This window comes from Mustela lutreola, chromosome 8 (genome assembly GCF_030435805.1).
Source record: "Mustela lutreola isolate mMusLut2 chromosome 8, mMusLut2.pri, whole genome shotgun sequence".
Lineage (NCBI taxonomy): Eukaryota > Metazoa > Chordata > Mammalia > Carnivora > Mustelidae > Mustela > Mustela lutreola.
Window position 1 is genome coordinate 113,277,829 of NC_081297.1, and position 17,420 is coordinate 113,295,248.

The 17,420-nt window shown below is 33.4% G+C and overlaps 1 protein-coding gene across 2 annotated transcripts in view; it reads left to right on the plus strand.

Moving 5' to 3' along the window:
• PTPRQ (protein tyrosine phosphatase receptor type Q) overlaps positions 1–17,420 on the plus strand; it is a 202,376-nt gene that overhangs the window by 4,202 nt on the left and 180,754 nt on the right. For both annotated transcript variants that reach the window (XM_059186422.1, XM_059186423.1), the window contains exons 5-8: positions 7,074–7,273; positions 8,426–8,675; positions 10,241–10,369; positions 12,235–12,381. In XM_059186422.1, the coding sequence (XP_059042405.1) occupies positions 7,074–7,273; positions 8,426–8,675; positions 10,241–10,369; positions 12,235–12,381 (726 nt within the window). The remainder of the gene's footprint in view (positions 1–7,073; positions 7,274–8,425; positions 8,676–10,240; positions 10,370–12,234; positions 12,382–17,420) is intronic.

Here is a 17,420-nt window from a genome sequence, read left to right on the forward strand (position 1 = left end):
TCATATAAAAACTCTGTTACCGTTTTGGTGCGCTCCTGGCTGGTCCTTTTTTTCCTCTTATGAATATGTGTCTATATGAGTGAGTATATGTTCATGAAAGTAGCCTTATACCATTTATACAAGTTTATATCCTGCTTTTTCCTGTTAATATCAAATCATATCCATTTTTATGACATTAGACCTTTGGAAATATGGATTTTATAGTTATCATATTATTCTATAACATGTAATCATTTTCAAACCAATGTAAGTTACCTCCCTTCTTTCAATGGTGGAGAAGAAAGAGTTTGATGTATTATTGATTTCTCTTTCTCATAGTAAACTCTAGTCTGTCAGCAAATCCTGCCAGCACTATATCCACATGCATCCTGAATCTCACCCCAATTGCAAATCACTCTAATTTATTCTGTTCCATTGATCTATGTGTCTGTTTTTGTGCCAGTACCATGCTGTCTTGATGATGACAGCTTTGTAATAGAGCTTGAAGTCCGGAATTGTGATGCCACCAACGTTGGCTTTCTTTTTCAATATCCCTTTGGCTATTCGAGGTCTTTTCTGGTTCCATATAAATTTTAGAATTATTTGTTCCATTTCTTTGAAAAAGATGGATGGTACTTTGATAGGAATTGCATTAAATGTGTAGATTGCTTTAGGTAGCATAGACATTTTCACAATATTTATTCTTCCAATCCAGGAGCATGGAACATTTTTCCATTTCTTTGTGTCTTCCTCAATTTCTTTCATGAGTACTTTATAGTTTTCTGAGTATAGATTCTGTGTCTCTTTGGTTAGGTTTATTCCTAGGTATCTTATGGTTTTGGATGCAATTGTAAATGGGATTGACTCCTTAATATCTCTTTCTTCTGTCTTGCTGTTGGTGTAGAGAAATGCAACTGATTTCTGTGCATTGATTTTATATCCTGACACTTTACTGAATTCCTGTATAAGTTCTAGCAGTTTTGGAGTGGAGTCTTTTGGGTTTTCCACATATAGTATCATATCATCTGCGAAGAGTGATAATTTGACTTCTTCTTTGCCGATTTGGATGCCTTTAATTTCCTTTTGTTGTCTGATTGCTGAGGTTAGGACCTCTAGTACGATGTTGAATAGCAGTGGTGATAATGGACATCCCTGCCGTGTTCCTGACCTTAGCGGAAAAGCTTTCAGTTTTTCTCCATTGAGAATGATATTTGCGGTGGGTTTTTCATAGATGGCTTTGATGATATTGAGGTATGTGCCCTCTATCCCTACACTTTGAAGAGTTTTGATCAGGAAGGGATGTTGTACTTTGTCAAATGCTTTTTCAGCATCTATTGAGAGTATCATATGGTTCTTGTTCTTACTTTTATTGATGTGTTGTATCACATTGACTGATTTGCGGATGTTGAACCAACCTTGCAGCCCTGGAATAAATCCCACTTGGTCGTGGTGAATAATCTTTTTAATGTACTGTTGAATCCTATTGGCTAGTATTTTGTTGAGTATTTTCGCATCTGTGTTCATCAAGGATATCGGTCTATAGCTCTCTTTTTTGGTGGGATCCTTGTCTGGTTTTGGGATCAAGGTGATGCTGGCCTCATAAAATGAGTTTGGAAGTTTTCCTTCCATTTCTATTTTTTGGAACAGTTTCAGGAGAATAGGAATTAGTTCTTCTTTAAATGTTTGGTAGAATTCCCCCGGGAAGCCGTCTGGCCCTGGGCGTTTGTTTGTTTGGAGATTTTTAATGACTGTTTCAATCTCCTTACTGGTTATGGGTCTGTTCAGGCTTTCTATTTCTTCATGGTTCAGTTGTGGTAGTTTATATGTTTCTAGGAATGCATCCATTTCTTCCAGATTGTCAAATTTATTGCCGTAGAGTTGCTCATAGTATGTTCTTATAATAGTTTGTATTTCTTTGGTGTTAGTTGTGATCTCTCCTCTTTCATTCATGATTTTATTTATTTGGGTCCTTTCTCTTTTCTTTTTGATAAGTCGGGCCAGGGGTTTATCAATTTTATTAATTCTTTCAAAGAACCAGCTCCTAGTTTCGTTGATTTGTTCTATTGTTTTTTTGGTTTCTATTTCATTGATTTCTGCTCTGATCTTTATGATTTCTCTTCTCCTGCTGGGCTTAGGGTTTCTTTCTTGTTCTTTCTCCAGCTCCTTTAGGTGTAGGGTTAGGTTGTGTACCTGAGACCTTTCTTGTTTCTTGAGAAAGGCTTGTACCGCTATATATTTTCCTCTCAGGACTGCCTTTGTTGTGTCCCACAGATTTTGAACCGTTGTATTTTCATTATCATTTGTTTCCATGATTTTTTTCAATTCTTCTTTAATTTCCCGGTTGACCCATTCATTCTTTAGAAGGATACTGTTTAGTCTCCATGTATTTGGGTTCTTTCCAAACTTCCTTTTGTGGTTGAGTTCTAGCTTTAGAGCATTGTGGTCTGAAAATATGCAGGGAATGATCCCAATCTTTTGATACCGGTTGAGTCCTGATTTAGGACCGAGGATGTGATCTATTCTGGAGAATGTTCCATGTGCACTAGAGAAGAATGTGTATTCTGTTCATTTACTCTTATCTGGACAAAATGACAAGACGTAAAAATTCACCACAAAAAAAAGAACAAGAGGCAGTACCGAAGGCTAGGGACCTAATCAATACAGACATCGGTAATATGTCAGATCTAGAGTTCAGAATGACAATTCTCAAGGTTCTAGCCGGGCTCGAAAAAGGCATGGAAGATATTAGAGAAACCCTCTCGAGAGATATAAAAGCCCTTTCTGGAGAAATAAAAGAACTAAAATCTAACCAAGTTGAAATCAAAAAAGCTATTAATGAGGTGCAATCAAAAATGGAGGCTCTCACTGCTAGGATAAATGAAGCAGAAGAAAGAATTAGTGATATAGAAGACCAAATGACAGAGAATAAAGAAGCTGATCAAAAGAGGGACAAACAGCTACTGGACCACGAGGGGAGAATTCGAGAAATAAGTGACACCATAAGACGAAACAACATTAGAATAATTGGGATTCCAGAAGAAGAAGAAAGTGAGAGGGGAGCAGAAGGTATACTGGAGAGAATTATTGGGGAGAATTTCCCCAATATGGCAAAGGGAACGAACATCAAAATTCAGGAGGTTCAGAGAATGCCCCTCAAAATCAATAAGAATAGGCCCACACCCCGTCACCTAATAGTAAAACTTACAAGTCTCAATGACAAAGAGAAAATCCTGAAAGCAGCCCGGGAAAAGAAGTCTGTAACATACAATGGTAAAAATATTAGATTGGCAGCTGACTTATCCACAGAGACCTGGCAGGCCAGAAAGAGCTGGCATGATATTTTCAGAGCACTAAACGAGAAAAACATGCAGCCAAGAATACTATATCCAGCTAGGCTATCATTGAAAATAGAAGGAGAGATTAAAAGCTTCCAGGACAAACAACAACTGAAAGAATTTGCAAATACCAAACCAGCTCTACAGGAAATATTGAAAGGGGTCCTCTAAGCAAAGAGAGAGCCTACAAGTGGTAGATCAGAAAGGAACAGAGACCATATACAGTAACAGTCACCTTACAGGCAATACAATGGCACTAAATTCATATCTCTCAATAGTTACCCTGAATGTGAATGGGCTAAATGCCCCTGTCAAAAGACACAGGGTATCAGAATGGATTAAAAAACAAAACCCATCTATATGTTGCCTCCAAGAAACTCATTTTAAGCCCGAAGACACCTCCAGATTTAAAGTGAGGGGGTGGAAAAGAATTTACCATGCTAATGGACATCAGAAGAAAGCAGGAGTGGCAATCCTTATATCAGATCAATTAGATTTTAAGCCAAAGACTATAATAAGAGATGAGGAAGGACACTATATCATACTCAAAGGGTCTGTCCAACAAGAAGATTTAACAATTTTAAATAGCAAATCACTCTAATTTATTATCACTTCTTGCCTGAGCAACTGAACATCTCCTTACTGGTTTTCCTGTTTCCAGCTTACCTGTCTACAATTTTCCATCTCCACAAGAGTTACATCATCGTTTTGAAACACAAGCCAGACCATAGTATTTCTCTCTTCTTAGTAGGGTTCCTATCTTACTCAGAATAAGACCATAAGTCCTTCCCATGGTGCATAGCACTCAGGATGTTCTTTTCCCTCTCTGATCCATCTCTAACATTCTCCCTTCCCTCCAAATAACACCATCCATACCTATCTTCCATCATAGAGCCTTTGTACTTGCTGTTTCCTCTAACTGAAATACTCTTTCACTAAATATCCACATCTCTCTCTCTGATAGTTAATTCAAATCTCACATTAGCTTTCCTAACTATACCTCCTAAAATAGGCTGTATTTCTTCCTGTCCATCTCTAGTCCTAACAAATTATTTTTCTTCATTAGAGCAGCCTGATATAGTACACATTTACTTGCTTATTTTTTATTCTATATATCAGCCTAGTAGAACACAAGATTTTTGATAAAAATAAGTTAACGAATGGAGGTGTTTTTATTTATTTAATAATTCCTCTATTTATTTATAATAGTAAAAAGTTAGGACCAATAAATGCAGAACGATTAGATAAATAATGGCATCTCCATTCAACAATAGATATTTTCTGTGGAACTTACATTCTGTGGGCTGAGATAACTATGAGTTACTAAGTAATATGTCAGGTTAGTGGTAACTACTGTAAAAAGAATTTCCATAATTTTTTGAAACTATAAATGTTCTACATATTTAGAAGATAAAAATCTTCCAGTGAACTGCTTTATGCCAATGAGATAAATTGAATGAACCCTGTGTATCTAGAGGGGCTAATGCAATGGCTCATGTTAAAAAAGATACATCAAGCTTTGTGGCCTAGTTTCTGTTTGAGACTTTATCTAGAGAAGCATATGAAACATGCTCTATTCCATAGAAAGTTAGAGAAAATTCAGTTTATTAAAATTAGAAATTAATCATTTATGAGATTTAAATTACTCTTGTTGATTTTGAGCATATTGACTTTCAAATTATTCATACAACTAAAATTCAAGTGGGAAAATTATCATTTCAAAATTAAATATTCACCAGGATAAAAAAGAAAAATTTATTACTTATGTTTTCAGTTTTAGGGAAGTTAATTGGATAACTTTTGAATGACATATGAAAAATTTTTTCTTGGGAGTCCTACTGTTTCTCATTTATTGTGTGTTTTTGGGCAAATTAGATATTATATAATTTCTCTTGCCCCTATATTTCCTTTTTTTTTTTTTTTTTTTTGGTAAATATAAAGAGGTAAAGACATTAGGTAAATCTAAATTTAATTGTATCGGTATTCTACCATTTTCACCCTAAGTACCCCTTTTCATTATTTATGATATAAAGAATCCAAATTTAAGGACTAGTTCATGGAATAAATAAGCTGCATTTTTAATTGTTAAATAAGAAGGAATTTCTTTTCCTGTGAATAAAAATACTCTTAGGAAGAGTGTATGAGTTAAGTAGTTATACCATACTGAGTTAATATTGCATCCACAAGCACAAAAATCTCAACTTCTTAACTTACTGTGAGGCATTATTTCAGGTAAACATAGAATTTATTTGGGCTTTGGGATAATAGAATGCACTTCCATTTTCAACTTGATGAATCATTAGAAATGCAGGAAAAGTCTCTATATTGGATTTATGAAGTTTCTTTCTGGCTCAATAAATGTATACTTTGCATAACATATACTTTGTAAAGTTGTAGACACCTTCACACAACTTATACAGATTTATGCATATCACTAGTCTAGATATATCCTCAAAGTGTTAGAAGACACCTAACTGAAAGATGAAATGACTTTATGAACAGAAGTTTTTGGTGCCACAGTGTCAAACCTTTGCTTGGATCAAGATGGATGAATTCATTCTATGAACATCAAGAAATAATGGGTTTTGGCACATGAAAGTTCAGAAGTAGAAACTGCAATATTTAGGGAAAGACCTACCAACTACAGAAAAGAGCCAGCATTATTCTTCGGACATAATGAAGTCAAAAAAGAAAATAAAAGCAGAAATATTTAATTGAGATTAAAAGGATTAAAGCAAGTTAATAAAAATACCTTTTTCACTAAATGTTTAGCATATTTTATTACTTTCTTTTAAAAAAATATTTTATGCATTTATCAGAGAGACAGAGAGAGAGAGAGCACATGAGCGGGGGAGGGACAGAGGGAGAAAAAGAAGCAGACTCCCCCGCCAAGCAGGGAGCCCAACAGGGGGGCTCAAGAGGGGCCTCAATTCCAGGAGCAGGGCTCAATCTGATCCCAGGACCCTGGGATTGTGATCTGAGCTGAAGTCAGATGCTTTAACTAACTGACTGAACCACCCAGGTGCCCCAACATATTTAATAACTTTCTATGTATTTAATATTTTGGTCACTTTTCAAATATTTCAAAATCATGTATTTAATAAATTTTTGATTATGTTATAAATTCAAGTTTATCTATACTCAAGTACTTCCCTGTGACTGTTATTGAAGCTCATTTGAAAATGTTTTGAAAGCAAATTGTATTTGTTTTTTTGTATGAATATATTTAATTTGTGTGTGTATGTCTGTGTATACAGGCATACTTATAAGCGTATGTATAGTTTACACAAATAAGAAATTTGAAAGGGCGATTGGGATTCATGAATCGAGTAAAATGGTGGTCACCAGAGGATGGGGTGGGAGTGTAAGACTGATGTTGTTTATGGGTACAAACTTGCCTCAAATAATAAATAAGCATAGAGATCTGATGCACAGTATAATGAATATAGATAACAGTGTGATATTATAGTTATATAAGGTGATTTTATAATTATGTAATATCATAGAAGTACTAAATATCACTACAATGGCAGTCATAGCACAGTATGGAAATGTAGCAAATTCACATCTTGTACATCTTAAATTTATTTTATTTTTAAATATTTTATTATTTATTTGAGAGAGAGAGTAGGTTTTTCTAACAGGGTATATTTAATTTTATATAACTTGAAAAAAATAACATCTCAACATTATGTAAATGCCATTCTAAATTTTATAACAGTGTTTTTTCTTTTCCTTCAATCTCTGTTACTTCCCCAGCTCCAGGAAAAGTGGTGAATCTCACAGTTGAGGCTTTTAACTATTCTGCAGTAAACCTGATTTGGTATTTGCCTCGGCAACCAAATGGCAAAATTACCAGCTTCAAGATTAGTGTGAAACATGCCAGAAGTGGGATAGTAGTGAAAGATGTCTCCATCAGAGTGGAAGACATTTTAACTGGGAAATTGCCAGAATGTAATGTAAGTATCATGGAACACTTTCTGTGTCTCAAAAATTTTAGGTGTGAGCCTATCACTTGAAGTTTCTAGTATCTGGAAACTTTTTAAACCACAGTGGTTATTAGCTGTTTGATTCCTTATAGTGTTCAGTTATAGTATCATGTTAGACGCAACTGACTGTATTCAAGGTGGAGTAAGAGCAGGGTTTGAGAATTCAAGAGATATAAAAATCTTACAGGAAGCTCTGAAGAGACATCATGAAAGGAGTAGCATTTGTTAATGGACCTTGGAATTGCCTTGGTGTAAGGACAGGGGAGATTGTGTGAGGAGTATTTTGGGTGGAGGATATTTAAAAAGACCTGAAATAGGAAAGTAAAGGATATCACTGAAAAAAAAATATTTCCATGTGACAGGAGGGGTAGAGAAGGCAGCAGTCAAAATTATGTTCATGGAAGTAGATTGTTTTTGTTGTGCATATCTTAGGTGAAGAATTTGTTAAATGACTCTAGTCATTTATGGGAAATCCCTGGAAGTACCATAATAATGTTTTCCCAAAAGTAATCTAGATGATCTTTAGGATATTATTGATGGGAAAACAAACAAAATTACTTTTGTTTTAAATACTGTAAGTTATAGAAGTCTTAAAACCTTCTTTTTAAAATTAGGCTGTATTTCTAATACACACATATACATATATGCCCATATATATCCATATACAACATTTATGTTATTGGCTTTATCATTTAAGTATTTTTGAGGAAAAAATGATAGTACCAGTAATAAAGTGATGTATGCTTGAAATTTCACAAAAGGGAGACTATCTCTTTGGTTCTTGAACTTTTAACATGAATTTCAAAAATTCTTACTAATGATTTTGCTGTTGCTCAGCCTTTTGAAATCCTATTCATAAGAAATATGAAGGTATAAAGAATGCAATAAATATATTCTCTTCTAAAACTGTAGACATAAATGGGTATAATTAAGCTCTAGCAAATTGGTCCATAACTTGGAATAGATAACAATCTATATCTATTAAAATCTTAATGAATCATATACATAAACATAAATTTAAGAATAATATTTATGCTATAAAGGAAAGAAATAAATTATACTGCTCATATTCATTAAGAGATACCACATTATTTTTTGATTGCTGTTTATTTTATTTACTAGGAGAATAATGAATCTTTTTTGTGGAGTACAACCAGCCCTTCTCCAACCCTTGCTAGAGTTACGCCCCCATCACGTACCACATACTCATCAAGCACATTGGCTAGGAGTAAAATAAGCTCTGTGTGGAAAGAGCCTATCAGTTTTGTAGTGACACATTTGAGACCTTACACAACGTATCTTTTTGAAGTTTCTGCTGTTACAACTGAAGCAGGTTATATTGATAGTACAATCGTCAGAACACCAGAATCAGGTATGGTTTCATTTTTTGTGTATGTAGAAAAAAAAAAAGAATTAAATTAGTTATATAATAATCTTTCATTTTTTCTATATAGATCTTTCTGTTAAAACCTTCTTTCCCTTCCAATAACTTTTCCCCCCAATAACAGATCATGGGCATACCATCTGAAGCATCTTTAATTTCAGTACTCTTTTACAATACTAACATAAGCATCTGAAAAGAGAAAGGACATTTGGAAGAATGGATTCTTGAGCTTAATAACCATGATCCTACAATCAGCTTTAAGTTATCTTTGATCTGAGCAATTTTCAAAATCATCTCTGTCCTTCTCCGATAATCATCTATACCCTCCTCTCACTGATACTGTTACAACCAAAAGTGGAAGTTGGACCTATAGTAGAAGAAATATCATGTGATTCATATTTCAGTATTAGACAAAAATAGTACTTAAAAATATACCTACTTATCTTCTCTTTGCACTGGGTTTCCCTATGTGAAAAATGGAGACAGCAATAGTACCTCCCTTATGGTGGTGGTGGTAGGATTCAATGAGTGTAATTTGTATAATTACGAAACTTGAAGAGTACACACAATTTCTAGCTATGGGTGTTTATGTATTTAATTATGGGATTACAGTATTATATATATGTAAATTTATGTAGTTACTGACACAATGCCATATTAAATATATAGTATGAGACATTCCATTGTGATTGGTAATTTTTGAGATTACTGGAAATTATTACTGGTAGGGTAATTTCCCTAAAGCACAGTATTTTTTTTTCTGAAGACATAGCTGTCAGCCTTTATCATTTCATCACATCAGGTTTGAAGTTTTTTCTTGATTTAAATAGTCATCTTTGAATCATACCATTTTCTCCTTCTATACTACTTATGCAGTTAAAAAATAATTTCTTAAGGATAACACAAAGTGAAATTTGGTAGACAAGAACTTTGGCTTGAGAAAAATATTTGGAATGTTTCATTGCAATCAAAAGAAAGTAAAATGTGGGACTACATCTGTGAAAAGTAGACTATTTTAAAATGTCATTTTTTATATGATGCCAATGTTACATTAGAATTTTCTAACTGTAGGTTATAAATTTCCTCTCAGAAACAAATACAAATATTGATACATAAAGTGAAGATCTTTGCCAATAAGGTAATGTAGAGACAGTTAATTCCCTGACCCTTCTACCTGTGTCCACCAGGGGGAGGGTGTTTTTCAAGTCAGATGCCCAGGGCTGGTTTAATTCAATATATAGGTGTGTATCAGGACAATGTAACTATACAAGGAACAATATTAGAATGAGAATGAAATAGCCTGTGCAGTCATATATAACATTAAATTAAAGTAGTAACTGTTGCAAATAAGTAGTTCATCTGATGATCCACCATGCCTTATTTAAATTCTTCAATTTATTCATTTTTCCTTTTTCTAAAGTTAAAAAACCCTTTGCTCATAGTGTGATATTTTCTTTTCTTTCAGATTTTGTGTTTTGTTGTGTATATTTAATAAAATGCTCATTTATTTTAAGTATATATTATTTATTCATGTTTTTCTATAACCATTTTAGTGCCTGAAGGACCGCCACAAAACTGTGTAACAGGCAACATTACAGGGAAGTCCTTTTCAATTTCATGGGACCCACCTAGTGTAGTAACAGGGAAATTTAGTTACAGAGTTGAACTATATGGACCATCAGGTAAGTCTCAAACCAGTTTTGTGTTTACCTTTTGGAGTAAGAATTATACAAAGCACATTAGTATTTTCAAAGTTCTTAAAAGTAACATGATCTTTTTTTATATAAGATCTTACAATTGAAGCAAATAATAGAAAAGCAACAAGGGAGGTGAGGCTCTTTGAACTTTTTATTTAAAATCATAAATAAGTATATGGATGGCAAAACATTGTTCATGTTCCATATTTCATGAGGAGAAGCTAAGAGAATGAGATAACTCCTAAGAAGTGTTAGAGGACATATATGTCTTCAAATGTTTGAATAGGAGGACCTTGACTTACTTAATTGCAAATATGTTTATAAAGAACAATGGACTTCAGTTAGTTCAAATCTCTGCTTAGAACAAGGAGTGCATTTCTAATAATTAGACCTCTCTAAAAAATAATACAGGCATCTTTATAATGTTGCAAGTTCATCTTTTTCAACAAGCACGACCTGCATGTTCCCTTATCAGGTATTTTGAGGGGTTCAGATGTTATTGCTGGAAGTCAACTAAGTAAACTCTAAAATTCTTTCCTAAAATAGTGCTACAAAAGAAATCAACCAGAAGAGTAGAGAGTGTTGGGTCACAGAAGTTGAATAGGGGTCTAGGCAAAATTTAGGGCTCCTTTGGGGTATGGTAGTGAATAAAGTGATATCAATCAGAGTGGATCTGTGTTTTTCTCCAGCTCCTTTCAACAAGAAGAGGGCAAGGGAATGGAAGGCTTATGCAAAGGTAGTGATTAATTGACAGTGCCATTGAGGTTGGATAATAGTGGAAACCAAGTGGTAAGGGACCAAACCAAGCAGAATAAAATAAAATAGTTCATACAATCAATGGATTGGAGGTCCCAATGAACTTAAAGAATTGTTGCTTTGGGGTTCTAGAATAAGTCAGAGAGAGTTGCAAGAAATTGGGATCATGGAAGATTCGCAGTTACTGGCAGTAGTGATGTCTATGGGAGTGGATGAGATAGGGTGGTAGATTAGATTATTTGAGGAGAGCAGGGAGTGTTTTAAGGACCAAGTCTAGGGAATCCTGAAATCACCACAAATTAGCACTAAAGACAGTGACATTGAAGCAGGCACTAAACCATCCAGAATGAAGGTGAATGACCCTAGGCCTAAATCTATCACAGCAACAAGGAGGGCTGGTGGAGAATATACATGACATGAGATTGAAAGCTGTGAGCTTTTGTAAGGAAAGAGGTGGGCTTGTCTAAGATTAGACCCTGAGGTGCTCAGGAAACACATGCCATACCTGAAGGCGTCATCACTTGGTGACCGTGAGATAAATTAGACCATTCGGGGAACAGAAGCCATGTTCTTAGGGGAGAGCCAGGTTCCAGCTACAGCAAGAAATGAAAGAATTATTCAGAGGTAAACTTGAGGATTAAAAGAATTTTGATGATGGGCTATTAAGAAGGAGTTTTGCTCAGAAGCAGAACTACAAGTATTTTCTAAAAATGTCTTTTTATAGAAGATAATGAGAATGTTTAGTATCTTAATTAACTAAATTTATGTATAAAATACTGTCATTATTTTAATATTAGCAAAATCTAATGTTTTCTTTTTAAAAATGTCAAAAAGTAACATGGTAATTGGATAGGGCTTTATAATATAATGTTATTCTGACTACCAGGAGATTTTCATGTTCTTTCCATTGTTTTATTTAACCTGATATCAATGTACCACTAAGCTAAATGTTTGAAACTTGAAATAATTGTAATTATAATGTATTAAAATTGTAATAACAAACGTTAATTGCTATTCTTGGTTCTCTACTGAAATGTGAAAATGATTATGTGCCTAATGAGAAAATAATTCACAGTATCTTTTGTTTTTTGCAGGTCGAATTTTGGATAATAGCACGAAAGACCTTAAATTTGCGTTCACTAACCTAACACCATTTACGGTATATGATGTATATGTTGCCGCTGAGACCAGTGCAGGAATTGGACCCAAAACAAATATTTCAGTATTCACTCCTCCAGAAGGTAAAAACATCTTTTTCAGTGTGCTCATAAGATATTTTACTCTGTTTGTAGATTTTACTGCATTGGTTAAACATTATATTAGAAGCTATTTGGTTTATATTTACTTATTTCATGCTGTTTCCTTACCAGATAACTACCTATGCATTCCAAACATGTGTTCCTCAGAACATTAAACCCACACCATGCTTCATAGAGGAACTGGAGATCAAGTAAGGTTAGGAAGTACTACCTGTAGTGTCAGTGTGTTTGAGACTCACAGTGAAGACTGGCAAAACCTCAAGAGGTCCAAGGAAAAAAACAAACACATTTAACATTGTTTGACTTACCTTATTCAATGTAGAATAGATTTTTCTCATAGAATGACGTTTAGGAGAATCCATATATCCCCAATGCCTCTAACAAAATATGTTTGTAAACAAAAGGATATATTAAGCAAGTGAAGATTCCTAGAGGATGCATAATACAAGTTTACTAGCACATCCTGAAATAATTACAAAATAGCTTTCCTAAAGAAAGTTTTTGTTAGCATGTATTAAACATCACAGTTTTAGGTGTTTAAAAAATGTTCCTGCATTGTCTCACAACTCATTTTGCTGGCCCACATCAAACTTGCTAAAATGTCTTCATTTTTACTTACGGATTGCAATTATTTGAGAACATCAAAATTTTATTACAAGCACATTAACACTGGAAAAATTTCCAGATTTTGTGTGATAGCTAACATACAGGAACTTGTAAATTAAACACATGTGTTCAAGTGCACATATGCACATATAACTAAAGATTGGGCTTATTATGTTCATCAAGACTGAGAGATAAATCACTCAAGTATCTGACCATTAGAGGGCAGCAACTATTAGGGAATTTTGTTCTTCCCTTCAAAGTACAATTAACCCCTTATTAATATTTTGCTGTTGAAAGAATGTAAACATTATGTTTTATATCAAATGAAAATGCTGATGTGTATATGATTTCAATACACAGATTAAGAAAGAAATGTAAACTTACAAGCAAAATGTTTTCATTTCTTTGTTACTAAATTTTTTCCATTGTGTTTCTGTCAGAAGTCTTAACTTTGTACTTATTTCCATTACACCTTAAATCTCCCCTTCACCTAATAACTGCTCTTAAGCATTTCTTAGAAAGCTAGACAGCTTTATGAATGGCTACCAAAAATGGCAGAGTGACCTGGCCCTCATTAGTCTAGAGTCCTTTGGTTTGATTTTAATAACATTTTCTCAAACCACTTAATTGGCCAACTAATTTTTATTCTTAAGGCATGCAGTTAAATAAATTCAGAATTTTTGTCTTCCTTCAAATCAAGCCAGTTTTGGCACCCCTAAGTTGAATCGATAATTTAAGGTTTTTTTTTATTTGTCCTTATTTTTGGCCTATAGCATTTGGCAAAAATAGGGAAATAGGTACTATATTGCCACATATGCTCTCATGTTGTTGATTTTGGACATCATTAAAAGAGTTCATCCCTCTTTCTTTATTTTTGCATCTTTTTTTATTCACAAAACAATAAATAAAAATTTAAAATGTTGCTTTATATTTTTCACACAGCTTATTTTTGACACAAAATTATTTTGAACAAACGATTTTGTTTGCCCTATGTAATAAACAATTTATCCTGAGTTTTATCTTAACTACCCTCCTGACCATGTCCAGGTGGCCCTCAGGGGGTTCCACTGGCAGCAGGTGGGCTCCACTAAGTGCAGCAGTGGCATGGTTCTTATCTCTGCGTGCTAGCCTTCCTCCATAGAGTTCTCTTGGGATAGTTCAGACTTAGGAAGGGCTTTAGTGAAATGCTGTGGCAAATGCAGTAAATGTATCTCTCAGCTTCTGACAACACTAATTAGTCCTAGTCCTACTAATTAAAACTTTGCAATAAGGGAATCTTTAAACCATATGAGAACAATCTAATAACTCGCTAGAACTATATACTTTTGGTTAAAATTGATACCTTAATTTTAGACTGTTTTCTTTTTCATTTATTAATACAGCTGGGTTCTTTGTATTCTAATTAAGGTTACCCAATTTATTTTCCTCTCCGTATTTAAAAGTAGACTCTCTATTTAAAAATATACTAGGACCAATTTTTAAATTAATGTTTTTTAAAACAACTGGTATTCTACAAATCTCCAGATAGTCATGGAAAAAATGTTGAATTTTATATTTATGTTGAATTTATATATTTATATATATAACTATATATAAATATATATATGTTGAATTTCTTTTATAGACAATTGCATATGCCATTATAGTAATATGGGGCTGATTTCATTAACACTGAGAATGTTATAGTCCATAGCCTACTTTGATCGTCAATGAAAGTCAACATCATGTCATGGCAGTACTCTTGTACATTTCATAAAATTCCTATATATACATTAATCTTTTACTGAGCAGATTTCTACACAAGTATGAGGAAGAGATGGTTTTGAAAAACAAAGATAGTTTAATAATTTCTGATGTTACAAAGTGTCATGGAGTTGCCTATCCCAAAATGAGACAGTGCTATTATATACAACATAGACATCAGCATTTTCTTATTTGTTTGGGATGGTTAAACAAATCTTAAGTAAAACTTTGTTGCTTCAATATCACCTAATAACTTTTCTGTCACTAGTATAAAAATCTCATAAGAAGGTTAACATTGTTTCTTAAAAGCAAATAGAGTATTGAAATCTATATTTATTCTTCCATAAATAGACTATGAAAGTGAAGATTTTTGTCCTCCAACTTGTTCCTTTCTGCAAATAGTATAATAATTAGTAGGGAAATCAGAGAAAGTCTCAAATTTTCAGGGTTCTCAATGACTTTTGTCAATAGATTTTTTTTCCAAAATTAATTTAATTAAAATTCAATAAATTAGTTTAATTTGCTAGACAATAGCACCATTTAATTTATGTTTTAAAAGCTTGATTTATTTTAGAGAGAAAGAGAGAAAAAGAGCCAGGGTTGAGGCAGAGGGAGAGAACCTTAAGCAGAATCCCTACTGAGCACAGAACCTGACACAGGGCTCCCCGTCTCATAACCCTAAGATCATTGCCCTGAGTTCATGACCTGAGCCAAAACCAAGAGTCAGATGCTCAACTAACTGAGCCACCCAGACATCCTACATAATGGCAAAATTTATTTTAATACATTTTCTTTCCCCTGTGCCAGTGTCTCCATTTTATTTTTTTCTAACCCTTTTTCATTTGAAAGCTTAAACTCATTTGAACATTATTTATCCTTTATATGTCTGTTCTGTTTCTCATTTATTAATAAAATTTATAAGTGTATTGACTTGAGAATGATTCGCAGGAAATTCCTGTAGACTACACCTCAGAATTGATGCTGAACTGTGAATAATTCCCTTGTGTTTTTTATTTTCTTTAGTTAATTTGGTATCAATATTAAAAGAATCTGATTTAATCCATACTTCTCTGGTTTCCTAATAAGAATTTTTGCTGTAACAGATCAAGTATCCTTCTTTGGACAAGGACAAGGACAAATGGAGTCATTTCCTTTGCCCCCCAAGCTTTTTCTTCTTTCACTGAAAAAGAAAGAGAGAGAGAGAGAGATAGCTTTACAGTCACTCTTACACAGGGGTACATTTTTAGGGTAATATACAATAACTTAATCTTTACTTGAATTGTAATTTAAGGCATTAGTGTCATAGAGCAATACTTAGTTATTTTTAAAAATATCTTATAAATTAGAAGATTTCCTCTCTTTGATTAAATAAGGGATAGTAAATTCACACACACACACACACACACACACACTCTTACTTTTTTTTCTTTTTGCTGTACTGGGTAGTTTCTGGTATTCACTAGATTAATGTGTTACATCAAATGGAAGTGACACTTTACTTATTTTTTTGGTAGGCAGGGTTTCCTTACCTCTTAATCTGATCAGTGTACTCATTAAATTTGTTTCTTCAGTTGAAGTTCTACACAAGATCAAATTAAATGGAAAAATGCCAGATCTCTTCCATGATACAATACTGGCCAAGGCTTTATCTACATAGCAACTCTAAAGTAAAATGTAGAAGAACGGTGGAATGGGAGCTTTGCTTTTTAAATGGTTGTGTTATTTTCATAGTACACAGTAGATTGGAAAGTTGCTCTGCCTTTGGAAAAATGTGTGTTGGTAAATATGAAGATAGAAACATAAGGACCATATATGTTAGGAACAATATTTATTTTGTATATACTTATACAAGAGGTGACCTGTGCAAAAGTTTTTATCTATCTTATTTCTTGCTCGATTCTCAAGAGCCTAGAACAATGATTAAAAGATAAGGGCTCAGTCTGCTGGATGATGGAGCGAATCTGTGATTATGGGGTCCTAGTCTAGAATTCTTCCTCCGTCCTTCAAATGTCAAACCATTTTTCCTTCAGATCAGAAGATCTGTGGGGAGAGATCAATCTAAAGAATTATCCTTCTATATAATGGAAATGTTTTTAGAAAAGGAGATTTAAAGAAATTAGCAAATTACAGTGGTACTTTCATGTTTATATCCTAGTTTTGAGCAGAGTTGTTACTATGTGCTGGACAAGAAAATATTGGCTGCAGTAGTAATGAAAATCTTAGGCAAGAATTACTTATTCATTCATCTAGCCATTAATTATTTAGAAAGATTTAGAAATACTTATATTGTTACACTATCTAGGGGGCTTTTTAAATGGCTACTTCATAGAGAGACAAAAAACCTCAAATCTGTGGAATGAAAAATCCCTACAATTTCCTATATGGTTGAGGTAAGCATAATTATATTCATTAATTTTAAATCAATTTAAATTCATTAATTTAATTTAAATTAATTTTAAATCAATTTAAATTCATTAATTTTAAATCTTGTAAATGTTTACAAGAGTTGTGAAACTGATTTTCAAGTCCTTTCTGTTATCTTAGAAGGGAAAAGGGTCATTCTCTATTTATATTATATCCCTAAATTACCTCTGTTCTAAATGATATTTGCAAAAACTATCCTAATGTGAAATAGCTTAGGGAAATGAATTTGACGTTTTACTACATCTTGA